The 24272-nt window shown below is 37.6% G+C and overlaps 1 protein-coding gene across 1 annotated transcript in view; it reads left to right on the top strand.

Moving 5' to 3' along the window:
- LOC124593686 (isocitrate dehydrogenase [NADP], mitochondrial-like) overlaps positions 1-20445 on the top strand; it is a 111468-nt gene extending 91023 nt beyond the window's left edge. The window contains exons 6-9 of the mRNA XM_047131987.1: positions 4387-4544; positions 9294-9387; positions 14246-14356; positions 19415-20445. Coding sequence (XP_046987943.1) covers positions 4387-4544; positions 9294-9387; positions 14246-14356; positions 19415-19592 — 541 coding nt within the window. The 3' untranslated portion in view covers positions 19593-20445. The remainder of the gene's footprint in view (positions 1-4386; positions 4545-9293; positions 9388-14245; positions 14357-19414) is intronic.
- Positions 20446-24272: the final 3827 nt, after the last annotated feature.

Here is a 24272-nt window from a genome sequence, read left to right as displayed (position 1 = left end):
AAATACTTTCAAAAACGACTTCCTGATACTTAAATCTATACTCGATGTTAACAAATTTCTCTTCTTCAGAAACGCTTTCCTTGCCATCGCCAGTCTACATTTTATATCTTCTCTACTTTGACCATCATCAGTTATTTTGCTCCCCAAATAGCAAAACTCCTTTACTACTTTAAGTGTCTCATTTCCTAACCTAATTTCTTCAGCATCACCCGACTTAATTAGACTACATTCCATTATCCTCATTTTGCTTTTGTTGATGTTAATCTTATATCCTCCTCTCAAGACACTGTCCATTCCGTTAAACTGCTCTTCCAAATCCTTTGCTGTCTCTGACAGAATTACAATGTCATCGGTGAACCTCAAAGTTTTTATTTCTTCTCCATGGATTTTAATACCTCCTCCAAATTTTTCTTTTGTTTCCTTTACTGCTTGCTCAATATACAGATTGAATAACATCGGGGAGAGGCTACAACCCTGTCTCACTACCTTCCCAACCACTGCTTCCCTTTCGTGCCCCTTGAATATTGTAACTGCCATCTGGTTTCTGTACAAATTATAAATAGCCTTTCGCTCCCTGTATTTTACCCCTGCCACCTGTAGAATTTGAAAGAGAGTATTCCAGTCAACATTGTCAAAAGCTTTCTCTAAGTCTACGAATGCTAGAAACGTAGGTTTGCCTTTCCTTAATCTTTCTTCTAAGATAAGTCAGCTGTGACTTATTAATCTGATAGTTCGGTAATTTTCACATCTGTCAACACCTGCTTTCTTTGGGATTGGAATTATTATATTCTTCTTGAAGTCTGAGGGTATTTCGCCTGTCTCATACATCTTACTCACCAGATAGTAGAGTTTTATCAGGACTGGCTCTCCCAAGGCCGTCGGTAGTTCTTATGTAATGTTGTCTACTCCTGGGGCCTTGTTTCGACTCAGGTGTTTCAATGCTCTGTCAAACTCTTCACGCAGTATCGTATCTCCCATTTCATCTTCATCTTCATCTACATCCTCTTCCATTTCCATAATATTGTCTTCAAGTACATCGCCCTTGTATAGACCCACTATATACTCCTTCCACCTTTCTGCTTTCCCTTCTTTGCTTAGAACTAGGTTTCGATCTGAGCTCTTGATATTCATACAAGTGGTTCTCTTTTCTCCAAAGGTCTCTTTAATTTTCCTGTAGGCTGTATCTATCTTAGCCCTAGTGAGACAAGTTTCTATGTCCTTACATTTGTCCTCTAGCCATCCCTGCTTAGCCATTTTGCACTTCCTGTCCATCTCATTTTTGAGACGTTTGTATTCCTTTTTGCCTGCTTCATTTACTGCATTTTTATATTCTCTCCTTTCATCAATTAAATTCAATATTTCTTCTGTTACCCAAGGATTTCTACTAGCCCTCATCTTTTTACCTACTTCATCCTCTGCTGCCTTCACTACTTCATCCCTCAGAGCTACCCATTCTTCTTCTACTGTACTTCTTTCCCCCATTGCTGTCAATTGTTCCCTTATGCTCTCCCTGAAACTCTGTACAACCTGTGGTTTAGTCAGTTTATCCAGGTCCCACCTCCTCACATTCTCACCTTTTTCCAGATTCTTCAGTTTTAATCTACAGTTTATAATGCATAGATTGTGATCAGAGTCCGCATCTGCCCCTGGAAATGTTTTACAGTTTAAAACCTGGTTCCTAAATCTGTCATACCATTATATAATCTATCTGATACCTTCTAGTATCTCCAGGATTCTTCCGTGTATACAACCTTCTTTCATGATTCTTGAACCAAGTGTTAGCTGTGATTAAGTTATGCTCTGTGCAAAATTCTACCAGGCGGCTTCCTCTTTCATTTCTTAGCCCCAGTCCATGTTTCCTTCTCTCCCTTTTCCTACTCTCGACCGAGCGAGGTGGCGCAGTGGTTAGCACACTGGACTCGCATTCGGGAGGATGACGGTTCAATCCCGTCTCCGGCCATCCTAATTTAGGTTTTCCGTGATTTCCCTAAATCGTTTCAGGCAAATGCCGGGATGGTTCCTTTGAAAGGGCACGGCCGATTTCCTTCCCAATCCTTCCCTAACCAGAGCTTGCGCTCCGTCTCTAATGACCTCGTTGTCGACGGGACGTTAAACACTAACCACCACCACCACCACCACCTACTCTCGAATTCGTCACCCATGACTATTAAATTTTCGTCTCCCTTCACTATATGAATAATTTCTTTTATCTCATCATACATTTCATCAATTTCTTCATCATCTGCAGAGCTAGTTGGCATATAAAATTGTACTACTGTAGTAGGCGTGGGCTTCATGTCTATCTTGGCCACAATAGTGCGTTCACTATGCTGTTTGTAGTAGCTTACACGCACTCATATTTTTTTATTCATTATTAAACCTACTCCTGCATTACCCGTATTTGATTTTGTATTTATAATCCTGTATTCACCTGACGAAAAGTCTTATTCCTCCTGCCACCGAACTTCACTAATTCCCAGTATACCTAACTTTAACCTATCCATTTCCCTTTTTAAATTTCCTAACCTACCTGCACGATTACGGGATCTGACATTTCACGCTTCGATCCGTAGAACGCCAGTTTTCTTTTTCCTTTTGAGTAGTTCCCGCCCGGAGATCCGAATGGGGGACTATTATACCTCCGGAATATTTTATCCAAGAGGATGCCATAATCATTTAACCATACAGCAAAGCTGTATTATAGTAGGTTTGCGCAATTTTTCCATTGTTGTGTTGGTTACGATGCCTGAAAAGTATCTGTATTGTGTTAGCCATATCACATATTTAGTCTGTTGTTGTGAGCTTTCTTCAGTAACATTACTTAAGTTTCAGTTATATCAAAGATTAATTATTTTGTTTAAAAATGTTTTGTAAAACCCTGTCACCAGTTTTGTAAAGGCCTCGTTGCTGACTGCTGTGGAGGCCGAGTTGCCACGGTTATTACGGTAGGCTGAGTCTGTGATTTTTTGAAATGGCACCTGGTTCAGTACACTGCTAAGGCAATTTCTCCCTGCCAGTATTACATGCTATGCCCCAGGATCAGAGAACTATAGGAGAACAAAGGATCTACAACACCCCAACAAATTAGTAACAAAGTCACACAAATCGTATAAAAAGATTTACTTATCTTTGTGACTTGTCGGATATTGAGGTCTGCAACACTGCGTGTAATACAACGCAAAAAGGCCCTCAATGAATAAGAGCAAATAATCGTAGGTAAGCTTCACGGTTCATAGCAAATGCAATTTATGAGAACTGTCCCCTTGTATAAGTTTACTAAACTGTGTTTCCTGTCTAAGTCAGCCCTGGATGATGATCTATGTCCAAGTGGGCAAGAGCTGCTCTTCTCTCTTCCGAGTTAGCTTCTGTCCATTGTCATCCGGTCATTGGCCGATTGTACTTGGCTGGCAATTGGCTGAGGTGAAGGCGATATCTTCATCTTCAGCACTGCCTGGTGGAACTTGGGAGGTGGTGAGTCTCTATGGCACTGGCACCATCTCGCATCTTTGTGCCTGTAGTGCTTTTTCCCTGGCTGTGGCTCGTTCAGATAACACAGCAAAATGGATCTTACAATTTGTAATATATTGTTATGAGAAAGCAATAAAATGCAGCAAAGTTTTAGAAATGTTACATGTTGCTTTTGGTGAGTCTGCTGTAAGTTCAGCAAGGGTTTACAAGTTGTATAAGGATTCTGAAGCAGGCTGTGAAGATGTTGATGATGAAAAGGACCTGGACACCTCAAAAAATGATGAAATCGTGTAAAAAGTGAAAGACACTATTATGAGTGATGTCTGAATCGCAATTTTGAGTGCCTGATGATGTTGATATATAAATTGACTTGTGGCATGAATTTCTTATGATGATTGGAGTATTTTGTGGTGAAACAGTTCATGGGTTTTCATTAGAATAATGTACCTACTTACACATCATTGCTTATTTATGAATTTTTGACGAAAAGCGATACTGTAGTGCAGCTCCATCCTCATTATTAGCCAGTCGTGGCCTCGTTTGACTCTTTTCTGTCCCATTCTTAAAAATAAAGGAAACCTTAAATAAATAATAAAACATTGGAATTTACTGGTGCATTCATTGTGTGTACAAACAGTAGCATTCTCTGCTGAGGCAGGCAGAACAATTCTTTCATATGTGTGCAGTAAATATGCTTTCGGTGTGAAGTGTTCATTCATGTTGACAATCCCTTATCTGTTATTCTTTTTATACAGCTATTGAAACATGCTAAATGTATGTGCCTTGCATATGAATTGTGGAAGTGGTGACTCGCTTTTAAATGACATTGAAAATTGTCCAGTAACTGTTTATTAATGCAGTGATATATGAAATACAGTAATTTTAGCTTCTGTAAATGATAATTTATTTTTGTTGCAGGGAGTACAAAGCTGAATTTGAGAAAAACAAGATCTGGTATGAGCACAGACTAATTGATGACATGGTAGCACAAGTTCTGAAATCGAGTGGTGGCTTTGTATGGGCATGCAAAAACTATGATGGAGATGTGCAGTCAGATATAGTTGCACAGGGATATGGTAAAATAGTTTAAATAATTATGTTTTCTACTGTTAGTACATTTTATCTTTGTTGCAAACACAGTATTGTAGAAAGATACATAGTGTTGCCAGTGATGGAAATGAAATCAGCATTTGAGCACCTTGTGAGGCACCTGTAAAGCTTCAAGCTGACATACAGAATGGATAAATGTTTAAATTTTTAATGTTAACCACTTCTGAAATGGTCTTGTTAATAGAAAAATGTGTACATATTGCTTCAGTAGAGTTTGTGACTGACACTGTAGGCAGAACTTAATTAAATGTTTGGCTATGAAGGTCAGTAAATACTAATCTGGGCATGATGCATGCTATAGCCATCAGTCTTCATTTTGAAATGCATCAGTGTGGGAAATTGAGGGAACAAATAGATCATGTCTTCTACAATATTATGGGTTGTTTGGTTAGTGCAGACTTGTGGGTGTAATACCTACTTACGGAACCAGCTATTTCTTTGAAAATTGTGGTTGTGTGGCAGCAGGGATCTAAAAGTTTAGCCCTATTCTTAAACATTCTTATCATAATATGTATATATCCTGGGGTGATTAAATATTGTTTGTCTTCTGACAATGATCAAATATTATATTATTTAAATATAGCCTAATTTTTGTGTCCTCTACTAAAATGATCTTCTTTCATTTAGTGTGCATGTTTGCTATCAATTAATTGATTTCTTGCTAGATGACACAGTTATCTTCTACTCCTTAAGCTCATGTTAGCGCATCGTATTTTAGACTGTTGCACTCCATGTACGGGCTTTCTCCCATTATCTTCCCCCGCAACATGTGATGTGCCTAACATGCAGCATACTGATATACACAATATGTATGTGGTGTGAAAATTACGTCCACTTGTCCAAGTCTTTCATGTGTTGCTCTTCTTGGCCATCCTGTGACATCAAGTTGTGATAGAAACACGGGGAAAAGAGAAGTGTTTGACCAATAGAAACTTATGAATATGGATAAAGCAAAAGGTAGAACTTGTACTCCTGGCAGAGGAGAAAGAAAGGAAAGTAAAGAATAGATTTGTTAAGGTCGAAGAAAGAGAGAAGATATCCCTGAAAGACAGAATCCCTTACCACCCACCACTCCAAGGAATTACCACGGCTTCTACATTTCTTTCTGTGATGGCGGAGGGAGACGGTGTTCGGCATTCCCTACAGAACGGACTTGTCATAACTTCACCGTCACATACCCTGAAAATTGAACTTAACAAATCTTTATTGCAAGTTTAGATAGAAATAACAGCAGGTGGAGAAGAGGGGAAAAAAAGGAAAAGAAAGAAATTAGTAAACTGTCATCGTCAGAAGTCAGTCCATCTATTGACATTTCTGTCAACCACCCATAAAGTACCTCTCAACTTGAAGTCTATAATCTTGCTTTTACAAGCAAGGATGCAATGTAGTTAGTAAAGAAGATGGAATAGTAAAAACAAAGATGAGGTGACTTACCGAACAAAAGCGCTGGCAGGTCGATAGACACACAAACAAACACAAACATACACACAAAATTCAAGCTTTCGCAACAAACTGTTGCCTCATCAGGAAAGAGGGAAGGAGAGGGGAAGACGAAAGGAAGTGGGTTTTAAGGGTGAGGGTAAGGAGTCATTCCAATCCCGGGAGCGGAAAGACTTACCTTAGGGGGAAAAAAGGACAGGTATACACTCGCACACACGCACATATCCATCCACACATACAGACACAAGCAGACGAAATATGTCTGCTTGTGTCTGTATGTGTGGATGGATATGTGCGTGTGTGCGAGTGTATACCTGTCCTTTTTTCCCCCTAAGGTAAGTCTTTCCGCTCCCGGGATTGGAATGACTCCTTACCCTCTCCCTTAAAACCCACTTCCTTTCGTCTTCCCCTCTCCTTCCCTCTTTCCTGATGAGGCAACAGTTTGTTGCGAAAGCTTGAATTTTGTGTGTATGTTTGTGTTTGTTTGTGTGTCTATCGACCTGCCAGCGCTTTTGTTCGGTAAGTCACCTCATCTTTGTTTTTACATATAATTTTTCCCACGTGGAATGTTTCCTTCCATTATATAGATGGAATAGTAATACGTTCAAAATACAGAATAATCTAAAGGGGAAGGAATGGCTTTGGAAAAACCAAAGATGAAATACCAAAGCCATTAACCTGGACTTCCGATGGGTGTCATTCTGCCAAATTTGTCAAGTGTGCAAATTCTCTTGGGGATAAATATTTCTTAACTGTATCAACATTGTATAATCCCTTTTTCTTGCCTGTATCTGGATCAATATTATTATTATTAGGGGTAGCTACTAATACCTGCGATTGTGTATTGTTGTTGTTAGTTGTACTCTGTTATGTCTGTTGTTGACAGGGGAAATTGTGTATTGTTTTTATCACCCATGTTTTGAATTAGAATCGTTCACATATTCATTATTTCATCCATAGAACTTTATGTAACAGTTCTCGTAGCTACTGGTTTGTATAATACACAGAATGACACACAATATGTATAAATAATCTTTTCACAGAAAAACACATATTATTAACACAGAGTGCAATTTGGAGCACATTACTATAAATTAAAAATACCTGTTTGATATTTACTTTAGTTTTTTTATACCTTCTTACATATGTTGATCTACACAATACATTTTGCATCAGTGCCCTGTCCTGCCATGTAACTATTAGAATTAGATTCCTGCACAGTCAAATAATCTTACAGAGCAATGGAGAATCCACCCAGTTCATTGTAATATGAACTTAAGAAGAAGGACCAGAAGACTGAGAGAAATAAACATAGAATAAAATAAATGAAATGCCAGTAGTGATTACATGATCTCTGTTGTTGAAAATAATCCTGCAGACACAAAAAAATTTAATTAATTTTAGCTTTGATGTTATAATGCCACTAAAAGCTACATGAATCACACAGTCTAAACCCTGCACAAAGTTCTCTATGTAATGTTAATAGTTTCTGGTCGATGAATAAAAATAGCAAAAGTCTCTTTAAAATTAATCACACTCTCACTGAATTATGGTGTTAATAAATATTTGTTTGTCCTATAGGCAAACTGAAGTTGTTACGCATGGTAACCAACACTCTAGCAAGTGGTGTACTCAATAGTGTACCTGTATGAGTATCTAGGTAGAAAAATAATCACACATGTTCAATATTTAATTACTTTTAATGTTGATTTACATAAAATTGTCCTAAAAGCAAAAAGAAGGCATTAAACAAAGTTGCAGCACTGAAGTAAGTGGTGTGATCACCTTTTGTAACTATCTGAATTGTTAAACCTACATAAAAACATAAGTATAATAAGTATATAAAACACTTACATTTTTCATAACAAAGCTTGAATAGAGAAAGTGAGAATCAGATGAAACATATCTTACAATACTTCAGGAGACTCAAGTATTATTATTATTATTATTATTATTATTATTATTATTAAAACTATATGTAAGCCTTAGTTGACATGGATGTAACAAGATGGCTTTTCCTTGCGCCGCCAAACAGCTGGAATAGCTTGAACTAGTGGTTCGACTAGCTATGTCATAGCACAGAGGACCAACTGAAACCTGGGGGAGAATGTTCCTATCATTGTATTAACATTTGCAGTTTGAAATAATTAAGTTGGCCAGTATGCAAAGACATAAATTCTGCTGTCTTTATTATAACACATCATATTTATTTATACTTTCACAGATGCTGCACATGGCATCTTTCTCCTAGGCAAGCATGATTCTTCAGCTTTTTATTTTTCCTCTAGGCATTCCTACTTTGTCATTCTGCACTTTGGGTCAAGCTCATTTTTCAGATGTCTGTATTCTCGCGTGCCAACTTATTTTTCTGTATTTTTATATTTTCTTTTTACCAGTTAAATTCAATATCTCATGTGTTATCAGATAAATTTATCTGGGCCTTGTCTCTCTGTGTAATGGATCCTCTGCTGCCTTCACTATGTTGTCTCTCGAAGTTGCCCATTCACATAATATTGTATTCTTTCCCCTGTATCTATCAATCATTGCCTAATGCTCACTTTGGAATTCTCAACAGTCTCCAGCTCCCTTATCCTTAATTTCATATGTTTCTGCCATTTCTTAAGTTCTAATCTGCAGTTAATAACCAATTAAATAAGTCGAAGTCCACATCTGTCCCAGGGAATGCTTTTTGGTTTAAAATCTCTTACTTAAAATTACATAATATAGCTGAAACCTTCTGGTGTCTGTCTCCAGGACACATCCATAAGTACAACAAACTTTCATGATTCTTTAATTGAGTGTTTGCAATTATTAAATTATGCTCTGTGCACAATTTTACAGGTAGCTTCCCCTTTTACTCCTTTTCTGTAGTCCATGCTCACCTACTACATTTCTTTTCTTCCTTTTCCTACTATTGAATTCCAGTCCCCCATCACAGTTCAGTTTTCACCTTTGTTAAGATACTGAATAATTTCCGTTATCTCATCATATATCCTTCCAATGTCTACATCTTTGTGAAGGTAGTAGAGAGATCAAAGAGAATTTGTAATAGGGTGTTGGGTCTTTGTGTACTGTCTGTCTTGGCTATAATAATACATTCAATATGTCGTTCAAAGTAGCTCAACTGCATGAGAAAAGCTATAAACTTTTTAATACCTTAACTACCTCCATGGTGAACTGTTAGAATAGTTTCAAATAGGTCTTTGTGTCTGCTGCTGCTGTTATTGTTCTTATTCTTCTTCTTCTTCTTATTATTATTATTTCACTTGTTTCAGGTTCTCTTGGTCTTATGACTTCAGTTCTCATGTGTCCCGATGGCAAAACTATTGAGGCAGAAGCAGCACATGGGACAGTCACAAGGCACTACAGGTGAGGGAGAAAATCATCTCTCTTAGCAAACTTTTTTCTTAAACCTACATATAATGATGTCTGAACTTTTACAGAACATTGTCACAGTAAAATCATAGTTTTTGTTCTATGCTTGTTTCTCTCCTTCCAATCCTTTTTAGGAAGTCCTTACTTTCCTATTTACCTTGTGCAATCCTTTGTTTAAGGTGAACTTCTTGTTGAGTACTTTTATAAGTACCAAATCCTTACATAGCCATGGTAGAAATACTGCCACCATTAGCAGAAATGCTGAACTAAGATTGATTTACTTGCAAGAAAGATATCCACCCAGCCTAACTGTATAATGACTATTATTAAAATTTCTTCCTTGTGAAATAGAGAATGAGAAATACATCGCACATCTACTGTATTTATTTTGAAGCTAACACCTGGAACAGCTTCCATAAATCAAGAGAGGAAATATGAATCAAGATGGTTTGTAATGTCCTTGTTTTATCACTACTATATCTGTGTTTTATGTCATACCGCCACTCCTACGTCTGCATCCAAATTATCTCCCTTTTATCCATTAGATCTAAATTTGTTTGTGAAGGCTTTAATAATAAATTTCAACGTCTGCTTCTGCACAAGCCTTATTCCCATGGAATATTTCCTCTTGTTTTCAAAAAAGGTTAGATCATGAAATTTTCTGTGGAAGTGTAAACCAGTAGTGATCAGCCAATGCAGAGCTATAATGGATTGCTTGTAGCAGCAGCAGCAGCAGCAGGAGCAGGAGCAATATAGGAACCTTATGTGTATTTGAATACAGCATTAGTAGTTTGTTGCTTGCTCAGTTAAACATCCAGGCATAATGTTGCAAAGTGGTATGAAATGGAATGAGCAAGTAAGGATGGTAGCAGGGAAGGTAAATGGTTGACTTTGGTTTATTGGGAGCATTTTGGGACAGTGTAGCTCACTAGTGCGACCCATTCTTGAGTACTACTTTGATTGTTTGGGATCCCCACTAGGTCAGATAACAGGAAAACATCAAAGCTTGGGCTAAAACAACAGTAGAGATCACAATAACATTAATTTATTATAACCAGTTTTGGCTTATGTTAAAGCCATCCTCTAATTTTTTGGGTTCCCTATGGCTAGTGCTTAAGGATCCTCGTTTTTTCACGTGTTGCCACAGTTGTAGACTGTACAGTGTATGATCGTGGTATCGTGAAAAATTGAGGAGCTGCCAGTACCAGCCCTAGCGGGTCCAAGAAATCTGAGGATGGCTTTAACAGTAACCTGAAACCAGTCATAATAAACAAACCTGAATGTGATCTTGACTGTTGTTTTAACCTAAGTGTAGCACCAGACTGCTGCGCTCCATGGACAATGTTGTCTAAATTTATAGATATTGAACCTATTCAGAGGCAGGCTTCTAGATTTGTTACCAGTAGGCTATTGACATGCAAGTATTACAGAGATGCTTTGTGAATTCAAATGGAAATACTTAGAGGGAAGACAGCATTCTTTTTGTGAAACAGTATTCTGCAAATTTAGAGAACTGGCATTGGGAGCTGACTGCAGAATGATTTTCCTGCCACGAGTGTACATATCTCATAAGGACCATGAAGACAAGAAAAGAGAAATTAGTGGTCATATGGAGGCATATCGATAGTCATTTTTCCCTTGCTGTATCTGTGAGTTGTACAGAAAAAGAAATGAGTAGTAGTGATACAAAGTATCCTCCACCATGCACCATACATTGACTTTGGGGTATATACATAGATATAGATGAACCTGCTTTCTGCATTCAAGCTTTGGTCTTCCTCTACACTTCTTACCATTACGAAACTGATAATTTCTTGAGGTCTCGGGAGGTGTGCAATCGAACAATCCCTTTTTCCAGACAAGTTGTGCATTAATTTTTCTCTAATTTGATTAAGTTAACTCCTCATTTGTTATTCAATATCCCCACCTAATCTTCAGCACTCTTCCACAGCACCCTGTCTCAAAAGCTTATATTCTCTTCTTGTCTGCATTGCCTATTATCCACATTTTGCTTACATACAAGGCTGCACTCAAGACAAATATCCTTAGAAAAGTCTACCTAACATTTCAATTTGTATTATGTGGTAATGCTTTTCTTGCTGTTACCAGTCTGCATTTTATATCTTTCCTACTTTGGCCATTATCATTTATTTTGCTGCGCAAATAGCATTACTCATTCAGTGTCTCATTTCCTGATATAATTCCCTCAGGGTTACCTGATTTAATTCAGCTACATTCCATTGCCTAGTTTTACACTTGTTGACCTAAATCTTAGGTGTAGTTCACAAAGGGATGATACAATATATGATGTGACACAATACAAAAGTTATGCGACATGATGCTTTTCAGTGCAACACATGTTCCCACTGGGGTCATACAACATGCAGTACAATACTGCATTACAAGAAGTAACAAGACAGCATGAATCATGTTTCTGCCTTAGTTGAAGTTATGGGTCCTTCTAAAGAGGAAGTTAGCATGCATATCAGTATTTAAAGCTTAAAAAGTCGCTAAAGGAAAGGAAGTACTGGGTGCACCCTTACAATGCTATTAATATGAAATATAGTTCGATGGTGATGTTTTTCATTGTTCAGCTGCGATGTTTCATTAGCTCCCTGGACATGAGCACAAATTCCATGAATTCTAGAGAATGAGTCTAGACAGTGTAGACTTTTTGGGGCCACTGTTATCAGCTACTCTGAAAAAGCAAAACACACACTTTTTAACGTGCTGTTTCTCCTGCTGTGAAAGTAAGTTGGTGAAAGTGTGTGAATGACGTAAAAAATACCTCAATCAGAAGTTTATATTTAGTTAGGCCACCTAGTGTCATACTTTTTTCAGTCAAGTACAGACATAAATAATGGTTACAAGTTACAAAGCTACAACTGTTCAATATCCTAAGGTAGAATGTGATTCAGCTTCAGATGTAGACACAAGAAATGTACTGGATTTGAAGTTAAATCAGCCACTTTATATGTTGTAGCACTGGCTGGTGAATTCTGTGTAGGGATAGGGAATGTTTTTGAAATGTAAGAAGCCCATAATGAAGAGGAAAATTCCAGTGTCGGTTTTGCCCAGCTGCTCATTTAAAAGAACAGCAATTTTGCCTTTATGTCTCTTTCACATGTCACTACGTTCCTTGGAATCAGAGATCATGGACTGAAAAAACATCCATTCAGCATCATCAGCTAAGACTCATGGCATCTTTTCATTTCAGTAATTTTTTTAATCTACACCCAGTCTGCAAATTCTTTCTCAGCAGCACTCTTGCTGACCTCAGCATTTTTTTTTTTTTTTTTTTTTTTTTTTTTTTTTTTTTTTTTGGGGGGGGAGGGGGGTAAGTGGTTGCACTACCACATCATATTCAACACATCACTTGTTTCTTCTAATGTTTGACAGCTTCCTAGTTCCTGAGAGTCTGTGCCATACAGTGTTTTCATTTGCCTCGAGTAGAGGTACGTGCCCACAGGAGAGAGATCTCTTCATGTATGGGCAAAGAAATGATATGTCGTGGAGGGTCGAGGGGGGGGGGGGGGGGTGTAGTAATATCGTTTCTTGAGTGTAGACAAATGTTATTTGAAGCTGCAGGTTTAAATGCACTGAAATTTGGGCTTCCTCAGTTCATATACCTGCAGTTAATGTTTTCAGAACCTTGAATAGGGGCTCCTCCATTTTAGTTTAGAATGAAGTGCTTTTTAGAATATAGTAACATTTTACAATCACAGACCAAAACCATAGGTTGTTATCGAAATAAGAAGCTGCAAACTGAAAATAATTAGTTAAAAATGATAGTACAAAGTCCACATCAAGTTCTTACCTTTTTTATCTTCCTTTATACCCAGTTGGTCACATCTGTCACACCTCCTAATCCGAAGACAAGGGTTTTTCCATCAAACTGGATGAAAAAGATCATCTTTGAACAGTGCTTCTGTGTGAACAACATGTTGACTATATGCAGTGCAGAAAGAAATGCACAGGTCAAGACATCTTTCTAACCTGAAAGCATATGTGCAAGTGGATGCCTTGACTTGTATCATCAGCATACAAAAAGGAAACACGAGGCGACTCCGTATATCGCAACATGCAGCACAATGTCGAGTGTGGCGCTGCCAAATGTCAAAATGTATCAAGTACTTGCTTGAGACTGGAAAGAGGTATGACTCTCCTTCCAGTGTTCAAAAGAATTTAGATATGTTAGCTGCATTTCTTATGCACTAAATGTAAACTGGTCAGTGAGTACATTTTTCGTTTCAAAATATGCTCAGTTTTTCACTTTACTTCAAAGTAGCACAGCAACTACGGGCAATAGGAACAGAAAAGAAGTTCATTTTCATGCTGTGATAACAGACTAAAAAATGTGAAAAAGCCAGATTTTTCTACCAAATAGTTTCCTCAATATTGAATGAGAAAAATTGCATAGTTGAGAACACATGCGAAATCAATGAACAATGGCTTTTTATTTTTTATTCAAAAAGTAAACATTTTACTGAGGAAGTAACTGCGTACAGGTGTAGCTTTACTTCATCTAAATAAAACAATTTTTTATAGGGCACATCAGAAGACTTGAAATTTCCCTCTCTGTGTTTCGTATGATACCAGTTGTGTGGAATGACCAGCACGCCTTGTTGCGCCGGGCTATGTGATAGAGATTCATATCCTGTTATACCATAGTTATCCTGAAGTGAAACAGTTAATTTGATTTCACTGTGTTTCTATGTTCTCTGCCGATGTGGGTTCTGTGTCACATCGCATATTGTATCTCCCCAGCATCATGTGTTGCATTTCTGGGTATTGTTTGTTGTAAGTTTTCTGTCTTTTCTGTGCATTTATTCAGCTATTATTATTTATACAGGTTACATCAGAAGGGGCAGCCTACATCTACAAATCCTGTAGCATCAATTTTTGCTTGGACACGGGGACTGAGCCACCGTGCAAAGCTTGACAATACTCCAGAACTAGCAAGGTATGTTGTGTGAAAATTAAGTATCTTAATATATCAAAAAACAAAGATGATGTGACTTACCAAATGAAAGCGCTGGCAGGTCGAAAGACACACAGACAAACAAAAACGTACACACAAAATTCAAGGTTTCGCAACTAACTGTTGCCTCATCAGGAAAGAGGGAAGGAGAGGGAAAGACGAAAGGATGTGGGTTTTAAGGGAGAGTGTAAGGAGTCATTCCAATCCCGGGAGCGGAAAGACTTACCTTAGGGGGAAAAAAAGGATGGGTATACACTCGCGACACACACACACACACACACACACACACACACACACACACACACACACACGTAAACATTTGTAAAGGCAAAGAGTTTGCCTTTACAAATGTCTGCTTGTGTCTGTATATGTGTGGATGGATATGTGTGTGTGTGTGTGCGAGTGTATACCCATCCTTTTTTTCCCCCTAAGGTAAGTCTTTCCGCTCCCGGGATTGGAATGACTCCTTACCCTCTCCCTTAAAACCCACATCCTTTCGTCTTTCCCTCTCCTTCCCTCTTTCCTGATGAGGCAACAGTTTGTTGCGAAAGCTTGAATTTTGTGTGTATGTTTTTGTTTGTGTGTATGTTTTTGTTTGTTTGTGTGTCTTTCGACCTGCCAGCGCTTACGTTTGGCAAGTCACATCATCTTTGTTTTTTGATGTATTTTTCCCACGTGGAATGTTTCCCTATATTATATTAATATCATTAACTTAAGTATCTTAATATTGATAATGCGATAACATGATCATGAAATATGTATAGAGTTTGTGTGCAGCACTGACGCAAATAATTATGGTGCTGTGTTTCACTAGCAGAAAAGCAAGCACATATGTTGTAGTACACAAACACCTACTGCCATTGAAGATGCTTAAGACAAAATTATATGGCAAAACATAAATTGCATTCATCCTGTAGCACAAAGACAAAATTATGAATGTGGAACTTCTGTATTCTTTCATTATCTTGTGATAGAGAAGTTATTTTACTTGAAGGTATCAGTAACACAGGAGAAAAGTTATTTGTTAAAAAGTATTTAACTTTCTGGATTCTAGTGAATGAATCTTACTATATATGTGAAATAGATGGATAGCAAGAGTCGTTTGAAAGGTGCAAATGTGATAGGTTTCAAATAAACAGACAAATTGTGAACTGCAGTTAGGTGACATGGATCAAAGAATCACAGAATGTTAGACATTTGGCCAAATAACATGCAGCATATCCTCCATGTGGGGTAGCTGAAGAGGAGACTGTGCCTCTCACAATGTAGATAGGGCATGGTAATGGACGTGTGGTCCATTTGTAGTGTCTTTGGCTAATAACCATAATGTCTTGGGTCCCAGGTTCACATCCAGCCACTGCTTAATATTGAATAAAAATGATGAATAAGAAACATCAGCAATGGTGACTGAAGACTTCTGGTATAGGGAGTAATCTTCCTTCCGCCAGTGGCCTTGTCAAAGAGATTGAGGGGGTGGACAGAGTTTCAGGGTAACCTCTTGTTGATGGGGTGGGAAACTGCCCCTAAAATGTGAAAGAACTGGCAATAATGAACAGCATAAGGAGGCAGAAGGCAAAGAAAACCACTGCATTAAAGACACTCAATATGTATCCACAGGACTTGTGGCCTGTAATTGAAAAAGTGTTGTGATGATGCGCCCATTGCTAAAAGATTCCAGATTGATTCCCCATTTAGATCTCAGGGAGGGGACTTCCAGGGGCCAGGTAACCATGAGAGAAAGACTGAATTATCACTGAATGACTTAACATGCTAAGAGATAGATTGTGGAATATCATAAGTATGAACATGGGAGAGAAGCTAGACAGTTTGAGAAAAAGAAATGCAAAGGCTCAGTCTAGATATGGTGGTGGCCAGTGAAATGAAATGGAAAGAAGATAAGAATTTCGGGTTAGACTAATGTAAATTAATGCCAACAGCAGCAGCAAATGGTATGACAGGAGTAGACAATGAGTTACTGTGGACAGATCAATGATTGGACGTTTTCATCAGAAGGGATGTAAAACCAATTCCTATAGCAACAGTTGAGGTATACATGCTGACAGAACAAGCTTAAGAAAAAGAGATAAAGAAAACATTTGAGGGTATTGAACAGGCAATCCAGTATGTAAAAGGAGATAATGATATAATAATCATGGATGATTGGAATGCAGTAGTAGGGGAAGATATAGAAGAAAGAGGTACGTGAGAGTATGGGCTTGGTGGTGGGAATGAGAGAGGAGAAAGACTGAGCTGTCAGTAAATATCAGATGCACTGTTCAGAAATCACAAGAGGAGGAGGAAGAACACTTGGTAAAGGCCTGGAGATATGTGGAGATTCAAACTGAATTTCATCATGTTCAGACAGAAACTCCAAATGAAACTTCCTGGCAGATCAAAATTGGATATTGCACTGTAAGGAGTACACAGGAGCAGATACAGACCTGGATTATAATTTAGTAATAATGAAGAGTAGGCTAAAGTTCGAAAGACTCGAAGAAAAAAGAGGCAAAGAAGAGAGATACTGAAATAGTGAAGAGTGATAAGCTGCATTTGAAGTTCTCTGAGGCTTTGGATATGACAATAATGAATACCACAGTTGGCAGTTTAGTTGAAGAAGAATGGACAGCTCTATAAAGGCAATCACAGAAGTTAGATAGACAAACATTGGTAAAAGAAAGGTAACAGCAAAGCAACCTTGGGTAACAGAAGAAATACTTCAGCCATTTGATGAGAGAAGAATGTACAAAAATGTTCAGGAAATACAGGAATACAGAAATACAAGTCACTGAGGAATGAATTAAATAGGAAATGCAGGGAAGATAGAGTGAAATGGCTGCAGGAAAAATGTGAACAAATCGAAAAGGAATGGTTATCAGAAGGACTGATTCAGCATATAGAAACAACTTTATGTGAAATGAAAAGCAAGGGTGTCAACATCAAGAGTGCAATAGAAATTCCACTGTTAAGTGCGTGTAGGGAGTTGGAAAAGTACATTGAAGGCCTCTATGATGTGGAAGACTTGTCTGATGAAGTGACTGAGGAAGATATGGGATATGATATGGAAGACATAGGGGATACGGTAATGGTCATTTTTACAGAACTGTTTAAGACATGTGATCAAGTAAACATAGACCACATTCCTTTAAAATTTCTAAAATCTTTAGGGAAGGTGGCAACTAAGTGACAAAGTTCGGATGTAGAATCCACGAGACTGGAGATATACCGTTAGACCTTTGGAAATATATCAACTATACAATCCTGAAAATAGCAAGGGCAGATAAACATGATGATTATCGCTTGGCTTAATGGCTTGTGCATCAAAGTTACTACCACAAATAATATATAGGAGAATGGAAAAGAAAATTGAGTATCTATTAGACAGTGATCGGTTTGGTTTGTAGGAGGCAGCCACAACATTCACGGGATTTGAAAAACTGGAAAAAGCTTTCAGCACTGTGAAACTATGCAGTGTGTTCCAAATTCTCATAAAAATAGGACTAAGCTATAGGGAAAGATGGATAATATAAAATACACACAACAACCAGGAGGTAACACTTAAAATGGAAGGGCAAAAACAAAGTGCTCAGATTAAAAAGGATGTAAGAGAGGGCTGCAATCTTTCACTCCTGCTGTTGAGTCTGTACTCTGAAGAAGTAATAAAGGAAATAAAAGAAAGGTTCAAGTGGTAGAGTAAACCAAAGAAAGACAGAAGTAGTGAGGAGCAGTAGAAATGTGGTTGGGATAAACTCAGCATCAAAATTGGGGACCATGAAGTAGCTGAAGTAAATGAATTCTGCTACATTGAAAATGAAATAATACATGATGAACGAATGGAGGAGGACATAAAAAACAGAATAGCGCAGGCAAAGAGGGCATTCCTGGCCAAGAGCAGTCTGCTAGTATCAAATATTGGCCTTCAGCTCAGGAATGAATTTCTGAGAAAGTGTACGAGGGTTGGAACTTTAATAGTGGCAACTATTTATTTACAGCTCGTACAATATAGGTACATGTTTCAAAGTTTTACTGACCTTCAAAGTAGTCATCAGCATTGTGTATAACCCACTGCCAGCGATGTGGAAGTCATGGGATACTCTTAGCAGTGCCAGTTGTGTTGACAGTTCGAGCAGCATGGTCTATTGCCCGACAAATTTGTAGCAGTTCTGAAGTGAATGCCGTGAAGTGTTTCCTTCAGTTTAGAAATAGAGTTGAACTCACAAGGGCCAGTAGGTGGTGTAGCGCTTAGCAGCCCCATCAGTCAAATAAATCGGTAACAGCTTGCACTGCACGTGCTTGAGCATTGTCCTGCAAAATGATGGTCAGGTCCTGCAGAAAGTGTCACCACTACTGTCTCTATGCTTTTCATTTTTGGAACACAACCTATGACCAGCAGTGACTCATTATTAGGTAGTATACAGTTCTTAGTGATTGTATGTAGCATTGTGAATGTCACTGTATAGTTATTTGCTTGTTACCTGTGGCAAATTTTTGTAGTGCAGTGTAATCTGCGTTACTGGCAAACTTAGTTTTCCAGTTGCTGGTGAGTTGCTAGGCATCTTGAGCCTGATAATGATAAAACAAAAAGTTTATACCATCAAAAAAGGGGACTGGTTGAAGTCATTTCTCAAAACTTTTACTCATAGTCACAGTGTTCCACATTCTGATGGATAAAAGTTTTAGTTAGATAGTTATTTGTATATTCCATGGGTCACAACTGTGACCTCATCAGATGGCGAGTATCTCAGTCAACTGTAATACAAATTTCTCAGTGAACAATATATGTCTATGAATATGATGTAAACAAAAAGGATAGTTTGGTGGAGGGATAGCTGATATGAAAATAATGTATTATTAAATACCACAGTATGCAGTTTTACAGTGCATTATTATTTATATATACACTGCAGCTGGTTGTACGTAGGAGAAAAGAAACTGTAACACATAACAAAATGTTAGCAACAATACTGATTGCATCATATATTGATTTAATCTTACCTACCATAATTTTTATGGATTTCAAAGAATTTATCGCTTTAATTTCAGGTTCAGTGAAAATCTTGAGGCAGCATGTGTTGACTGTATAGATAGTGGCAAAATGACCAAAGATCTGGCAATTTGTATTCATGGAATGCAGAATGTGAAGGAAGGCATGTACCTACATACAGAAGATTTCTTGGACGCCATTGCAGAAGAACTGAAACGCAAAATGGGCAGTAAATGAAACAGCTTCTAGGAACATAATTTCACAACCATAACAAAATACAAATGTACTTTATCTCCAATGACAGATGTGGCAAACATAATTAATCAGCATACTTATATGCTGCTTGCAGTAAACATGCATTTCTAATTCCATCCACGCAGTAAAAATATGAAATGAAACTGAAGTGCAAAAGATGTGCTGTTTAACATCAAACATAGTATACACAGTTTCTTTTACTCTTCCAGTTCCCCCATAGGCCTGCTCAATACTAGTCAAACGCAGAATGATAATGAATGTGTACACAACAAAATTTGCTAGAGTTCTGCTACTTGTAGTTAAACAGATTGCTAATCCTCGTTGCAAACTTGGAATTGCAGTAAAATTTTTGGAAGAATATCTTCTTCAGTTCTGTTTTAGCTTTTGTATGTGATAGTATCATTGTCTGTAAATTATTAGCCTTCGATTGTGTGCCAGTTGTTATTTAAGTATAAGATGGCACAAAATCTCTATGTGAAAGTTCAAAATGGGGACCACTTTCTTGGCTATATGATCATCGTGCCACAAGAAGGTACAAAGAACAGACACTGTTGACAGTCACTATATACAGAATTTGTTTTGTGAAACTGCTTATAATGTATTGAGCATGTTCTGTGCGTGTCTCATCACTTATTTAAATTTTATTTATATTCATGATTCTCATTGACATTGGAGCATTAATTTTTCAGCTGTAGAAAATCTCTGCAGTTGATATGAACAGTATTCAAATTCATCTATAAAATAATCATGTGTGTTCAGATGTCTGAAATACTCATCATCATCTCCATACTGGAACTTTGTAAGGAAAAATGAAATAAAGATACAAAAATCATGATAAATGCTTTTATTAAAACCACTTTATAGACTGACCTCTCAAATGAAGTACTGTAGACACAAACATTGTGATGCTTTCTACATTAACTCTTGAGCAGGCACACCTACGTATAAAGTGTGCCAACCACAAATAACATTGTTTTGTACCATTCTGTTGTTTTACAACTATGAGTCCACTTCTATTCCTTCGTTATTGCTTCAGCTAATGCAGTGATAAGCTGTGTTGTTACACACCCATGTGAGCAGCAGTGATATAAAATAAACAGTGAGCCAGGTGAGAAAAAATTTATGATCCGTGTGGGAAAATGGCCCAGATTCTGAGCTAGCAGCACAACCCCTAATGAGACAGTTGCCTATGAAATAATTACTAATTGAATAATTGTTTGGTGGGGATTTGATGCAAACTGTGCTGTTTAATGCTCCGAGTGGGTTATTTCTGCATGTTAACTCTTGAACATGATAACAAGAGTGATACAATGAAAGTTTATTTTATTATTGTTTAAACAGTGATTTACCTCATATAAGTTTATTTCATCATTGTTTAATTAAATTAAGATTAAACTGTGATTTTGCTCATAATGTTTACCTTGGTAACATCCTTTACATGCACATAAAGCACACCTGCTTGTGTTATGAAAATCGGTGTGCCTGCTCAAGAATTAGTAACCATATTTCAGAATTAACTAATAACTTATCATTAACTATATTTAATTCTGAAAAAAAGTGTATTTACCAGCTGCTAAAATGAAGTGCTTTTAGACTTCGTAATCTTTATAAGGTAATGCAAACACTGGTCCTATTCTTTAAATAAAATCATTTGCTGACTGACAGATTTCAGATGTTGGGACATCGTTATTGGCTTATAACCAGCCACATTTAATAAGATTTAGCACACATATACAAAATGGACAACACAGCAAGCATGTAATCCAGAGAAAGAAATAAGTTTGGTTGGCAGCTGGCTCCTGTAACTCGTCTCACTGAAACCAGTCACAAAGTTATTTTAATCAAACTATAGGTATGCCAACTGTGTGGATTACAACGCTTGTATATTTACTGGGAGTAACTTTTGGAAGGTTTTTGTTTGCTGTGGGTGTTAATTTCACCTTTGCTGAGCAAGCAACTCGAACAATGAGAGAACATAGTAATTACAGGCAATTGATCATCATCTTTTTAATTTTATCCATGATTGGAATTCTGTTTTCTTTTTCCCCTTAATTTCTTTCTCAGTACTGTGTACAAAGATTATAGCAAAAGTTTGAAAGTATAATATACAGTTGAATTATCCTGCTGTCAAACTCAAATACTGGTTCTCTAAATTTTCTCTGTAGTGTTTCACAAAAAGAACATTGTCTTCCCTCCAGGGATTCCCATTTGAATTCACAAAGCATTTCTGTACAACTTGCTTGTTCATTCAACTTGCTGGTAACAAATCTAGGAGCATGCTTCTGAATTGCTTCAATGTCTTCATTAAATCCAATCTTAAGGGGTCCCAAACACTTGAGAATGGGTTGCACTAGTGTTCTATATTCAGCCTCCTATGTAGATGAACTACACTTTCCTAAAGTCGACCATTGACCTTCCCTAGTACTGTCTTTATCTGCTTAGGTGCAGATTCCATTTCATGTTGTTTTGCAGTGTTGCGCCTGTTTATTTAGTAAATGTGCTTGTGTCAATCAGCACACTACCAATGCTGTATTTGAACATTAATAATTGTCTTTCCTACCCATCTGCATTAACTTAAATTTTTCTATGTTTCGAGCAAGCTGGCATTAATCAGGTCTACTAGAAATTATGTCTGTCACCATGTATGCTCTTGCAGTCGCTCAATGATAACACTTCCCCATAAAGCACAGCATCATTAGCAAACACTCACAGATTGCTTCTCACCCTGCCCGTCAGATTATTTATGTATATAGAGAACAAGTGATCCTATTACACTTCCCTGAGGCATTACTGATGATATGCTTGTCTCTGATGAACACATGCCATCTAGGACAACAGATTTGGTTGTATTACTTAACAAGTCTTCAAGCCAATCACATATCTGGGAAGTTAATCCATATGGCCAGACCTTTGTTAACTCTGCAATGAATCAACATGTTAAATGCTCTCCAGAAACCTAGGAATGTGGAATCTGCCTGTTGTCTTCATCCATGGTTCAAAGGATACCATGAGGAAAGGGCAAGTCAAGTTCACATGAGTGATGCTTCGTAAATTCATACTACTGATTCATGGACACAAGCTTTTTCATCTCAAGGAAATTTATTATATTCAAATGCAAAATACATTCAAGAATTCTGCAGCAAACCAATGTTAGGGATATTGGTCCAACCTTTAGCAGATCCATTCTTTTACCCTTCTTTTATACATGAGTCAGCTGCATGCTTTCCCAGTTGTTTGAAACTTTGTGCTGGGGGAGAGATTCATAATAGTGCAGGGTAAGCAAGGGACCAGTGCTGTAGAGTACTCTCTGCAAAACCAAATTGAGATTCCACCTAGTCCTGGCAGCTTATTTGTTTTCAAGTCTTAAGTTGCTTCTCGGTACTAGGGATACTTATTAGTACATCCTCTGTAAGAGATTTGTGCAATGGTCAAACAACAATTTTTGTACAATCCCCCTGCATGAATGATTTTTAAAGTGAAAAATTTAAAACTTCATCTTTCCGTTTGCTGTCTTCTGTTTCCACACTACACCGGTTGATGAGTGCCTCGACAGAAACCTTTGACCCGCTCGGTGATTTTATGTGGGACCAGAATTTTCTCATGATGGGTTCTCAACAAGATCTTTCGTTAATTTGACAGTGGCAGTAGTTGTATGATTCATGTATTGATCTATTTACTGGCACATGAATTTCTACTAACTTCTAACTGTTGACACATGCACATACTTTTTTGAACTGAGAATGGAAGAATCTCTGCTTCTTAGCTTAACTTTGCACTAATAATTCTTTACTCTCTCCGGTTTCTCATTATACACATTATAATACTCCCATAAAAATGTTCTTAAATCCTTCTTTTGAATCTGATTAAGTTTCTTAGCATCCTCTACTTTGGCTTGTACTAAACTGTTATTATATTAAACTTCCTGGCAGATTAAAACTGTGTGCCGGACCGAGACTCGAATTCGGGACCTTTGCCCTTCGTGGGCAAGTGCTCTACCAACTGAGCTACCCAAGCGTGACTGACACCCTGTCCTCACAGCTTTACTTCTGCCAGTATCTCGTCTCCTACCTTCCAAACTTTATTATATTCTATATCTCCCCTCTCTTCAAGATAATCATGCCCTCCTTCAAAGTATCCTCTGTCACCTAAACCTTCTGATGCGATTAATACTGTTTATGCTATTTATACTAATCAGTTTTGTTAGTTGTGAAATTTTGCATTTAGGTTCAGTGAAAAACAATTACATATTTGTGCAACAGAATCCTGCTTTAACTTTTACAGTCGTATCGATGCCCATGCCCAAAATAATTTCTTTGCTTAACTCAGGAATCACAGGGCTACACTGAACAAATGGTATGTTGTTAACTCAACATGTCAGTAATAATCATGAAAATAATCAATTTATGAAAATATAATGTAACTGGATAGATAAAAAAAAATCTACTCACCAAGCAATCACAAGAGAATACACATACAAAAGTATTAAAGTTTTCAAGTTTTTGGAGTTAGTGGCTCCTCCTTCAGGCACAAATGTTGAAGGAAAAGGACAAGGGGTGAAGAAAAAGGACTGGTGAGGTTTAGGAATCATCTCTCGTCAAATTGCTTGTGAAGTTCGCTACACTGCATTTTATCAGAAAGTTGAGTGCAGCTGTGTGTTTGGGC

This window comes from Schistocerca americana, chromosome 2 (genome assembly GCF_021461395.2).
Source record: "Schistocerca americana isolate TAMUIC-IGC-003095 chromosome 2, iqSchAmer2.1, whole genome shotgun sequence".
Taxonomy (NCBI): Eukaryota; Metazoa; Arthropoda; class Insecta; order Orthoptera; family Acrididae; genus Schistocerca; species Schistocerca americana.
Note: the sequence above shows the minus strand (reverse complement) of the source record. Positions and strands in the feature narration are given on the sequence as shown.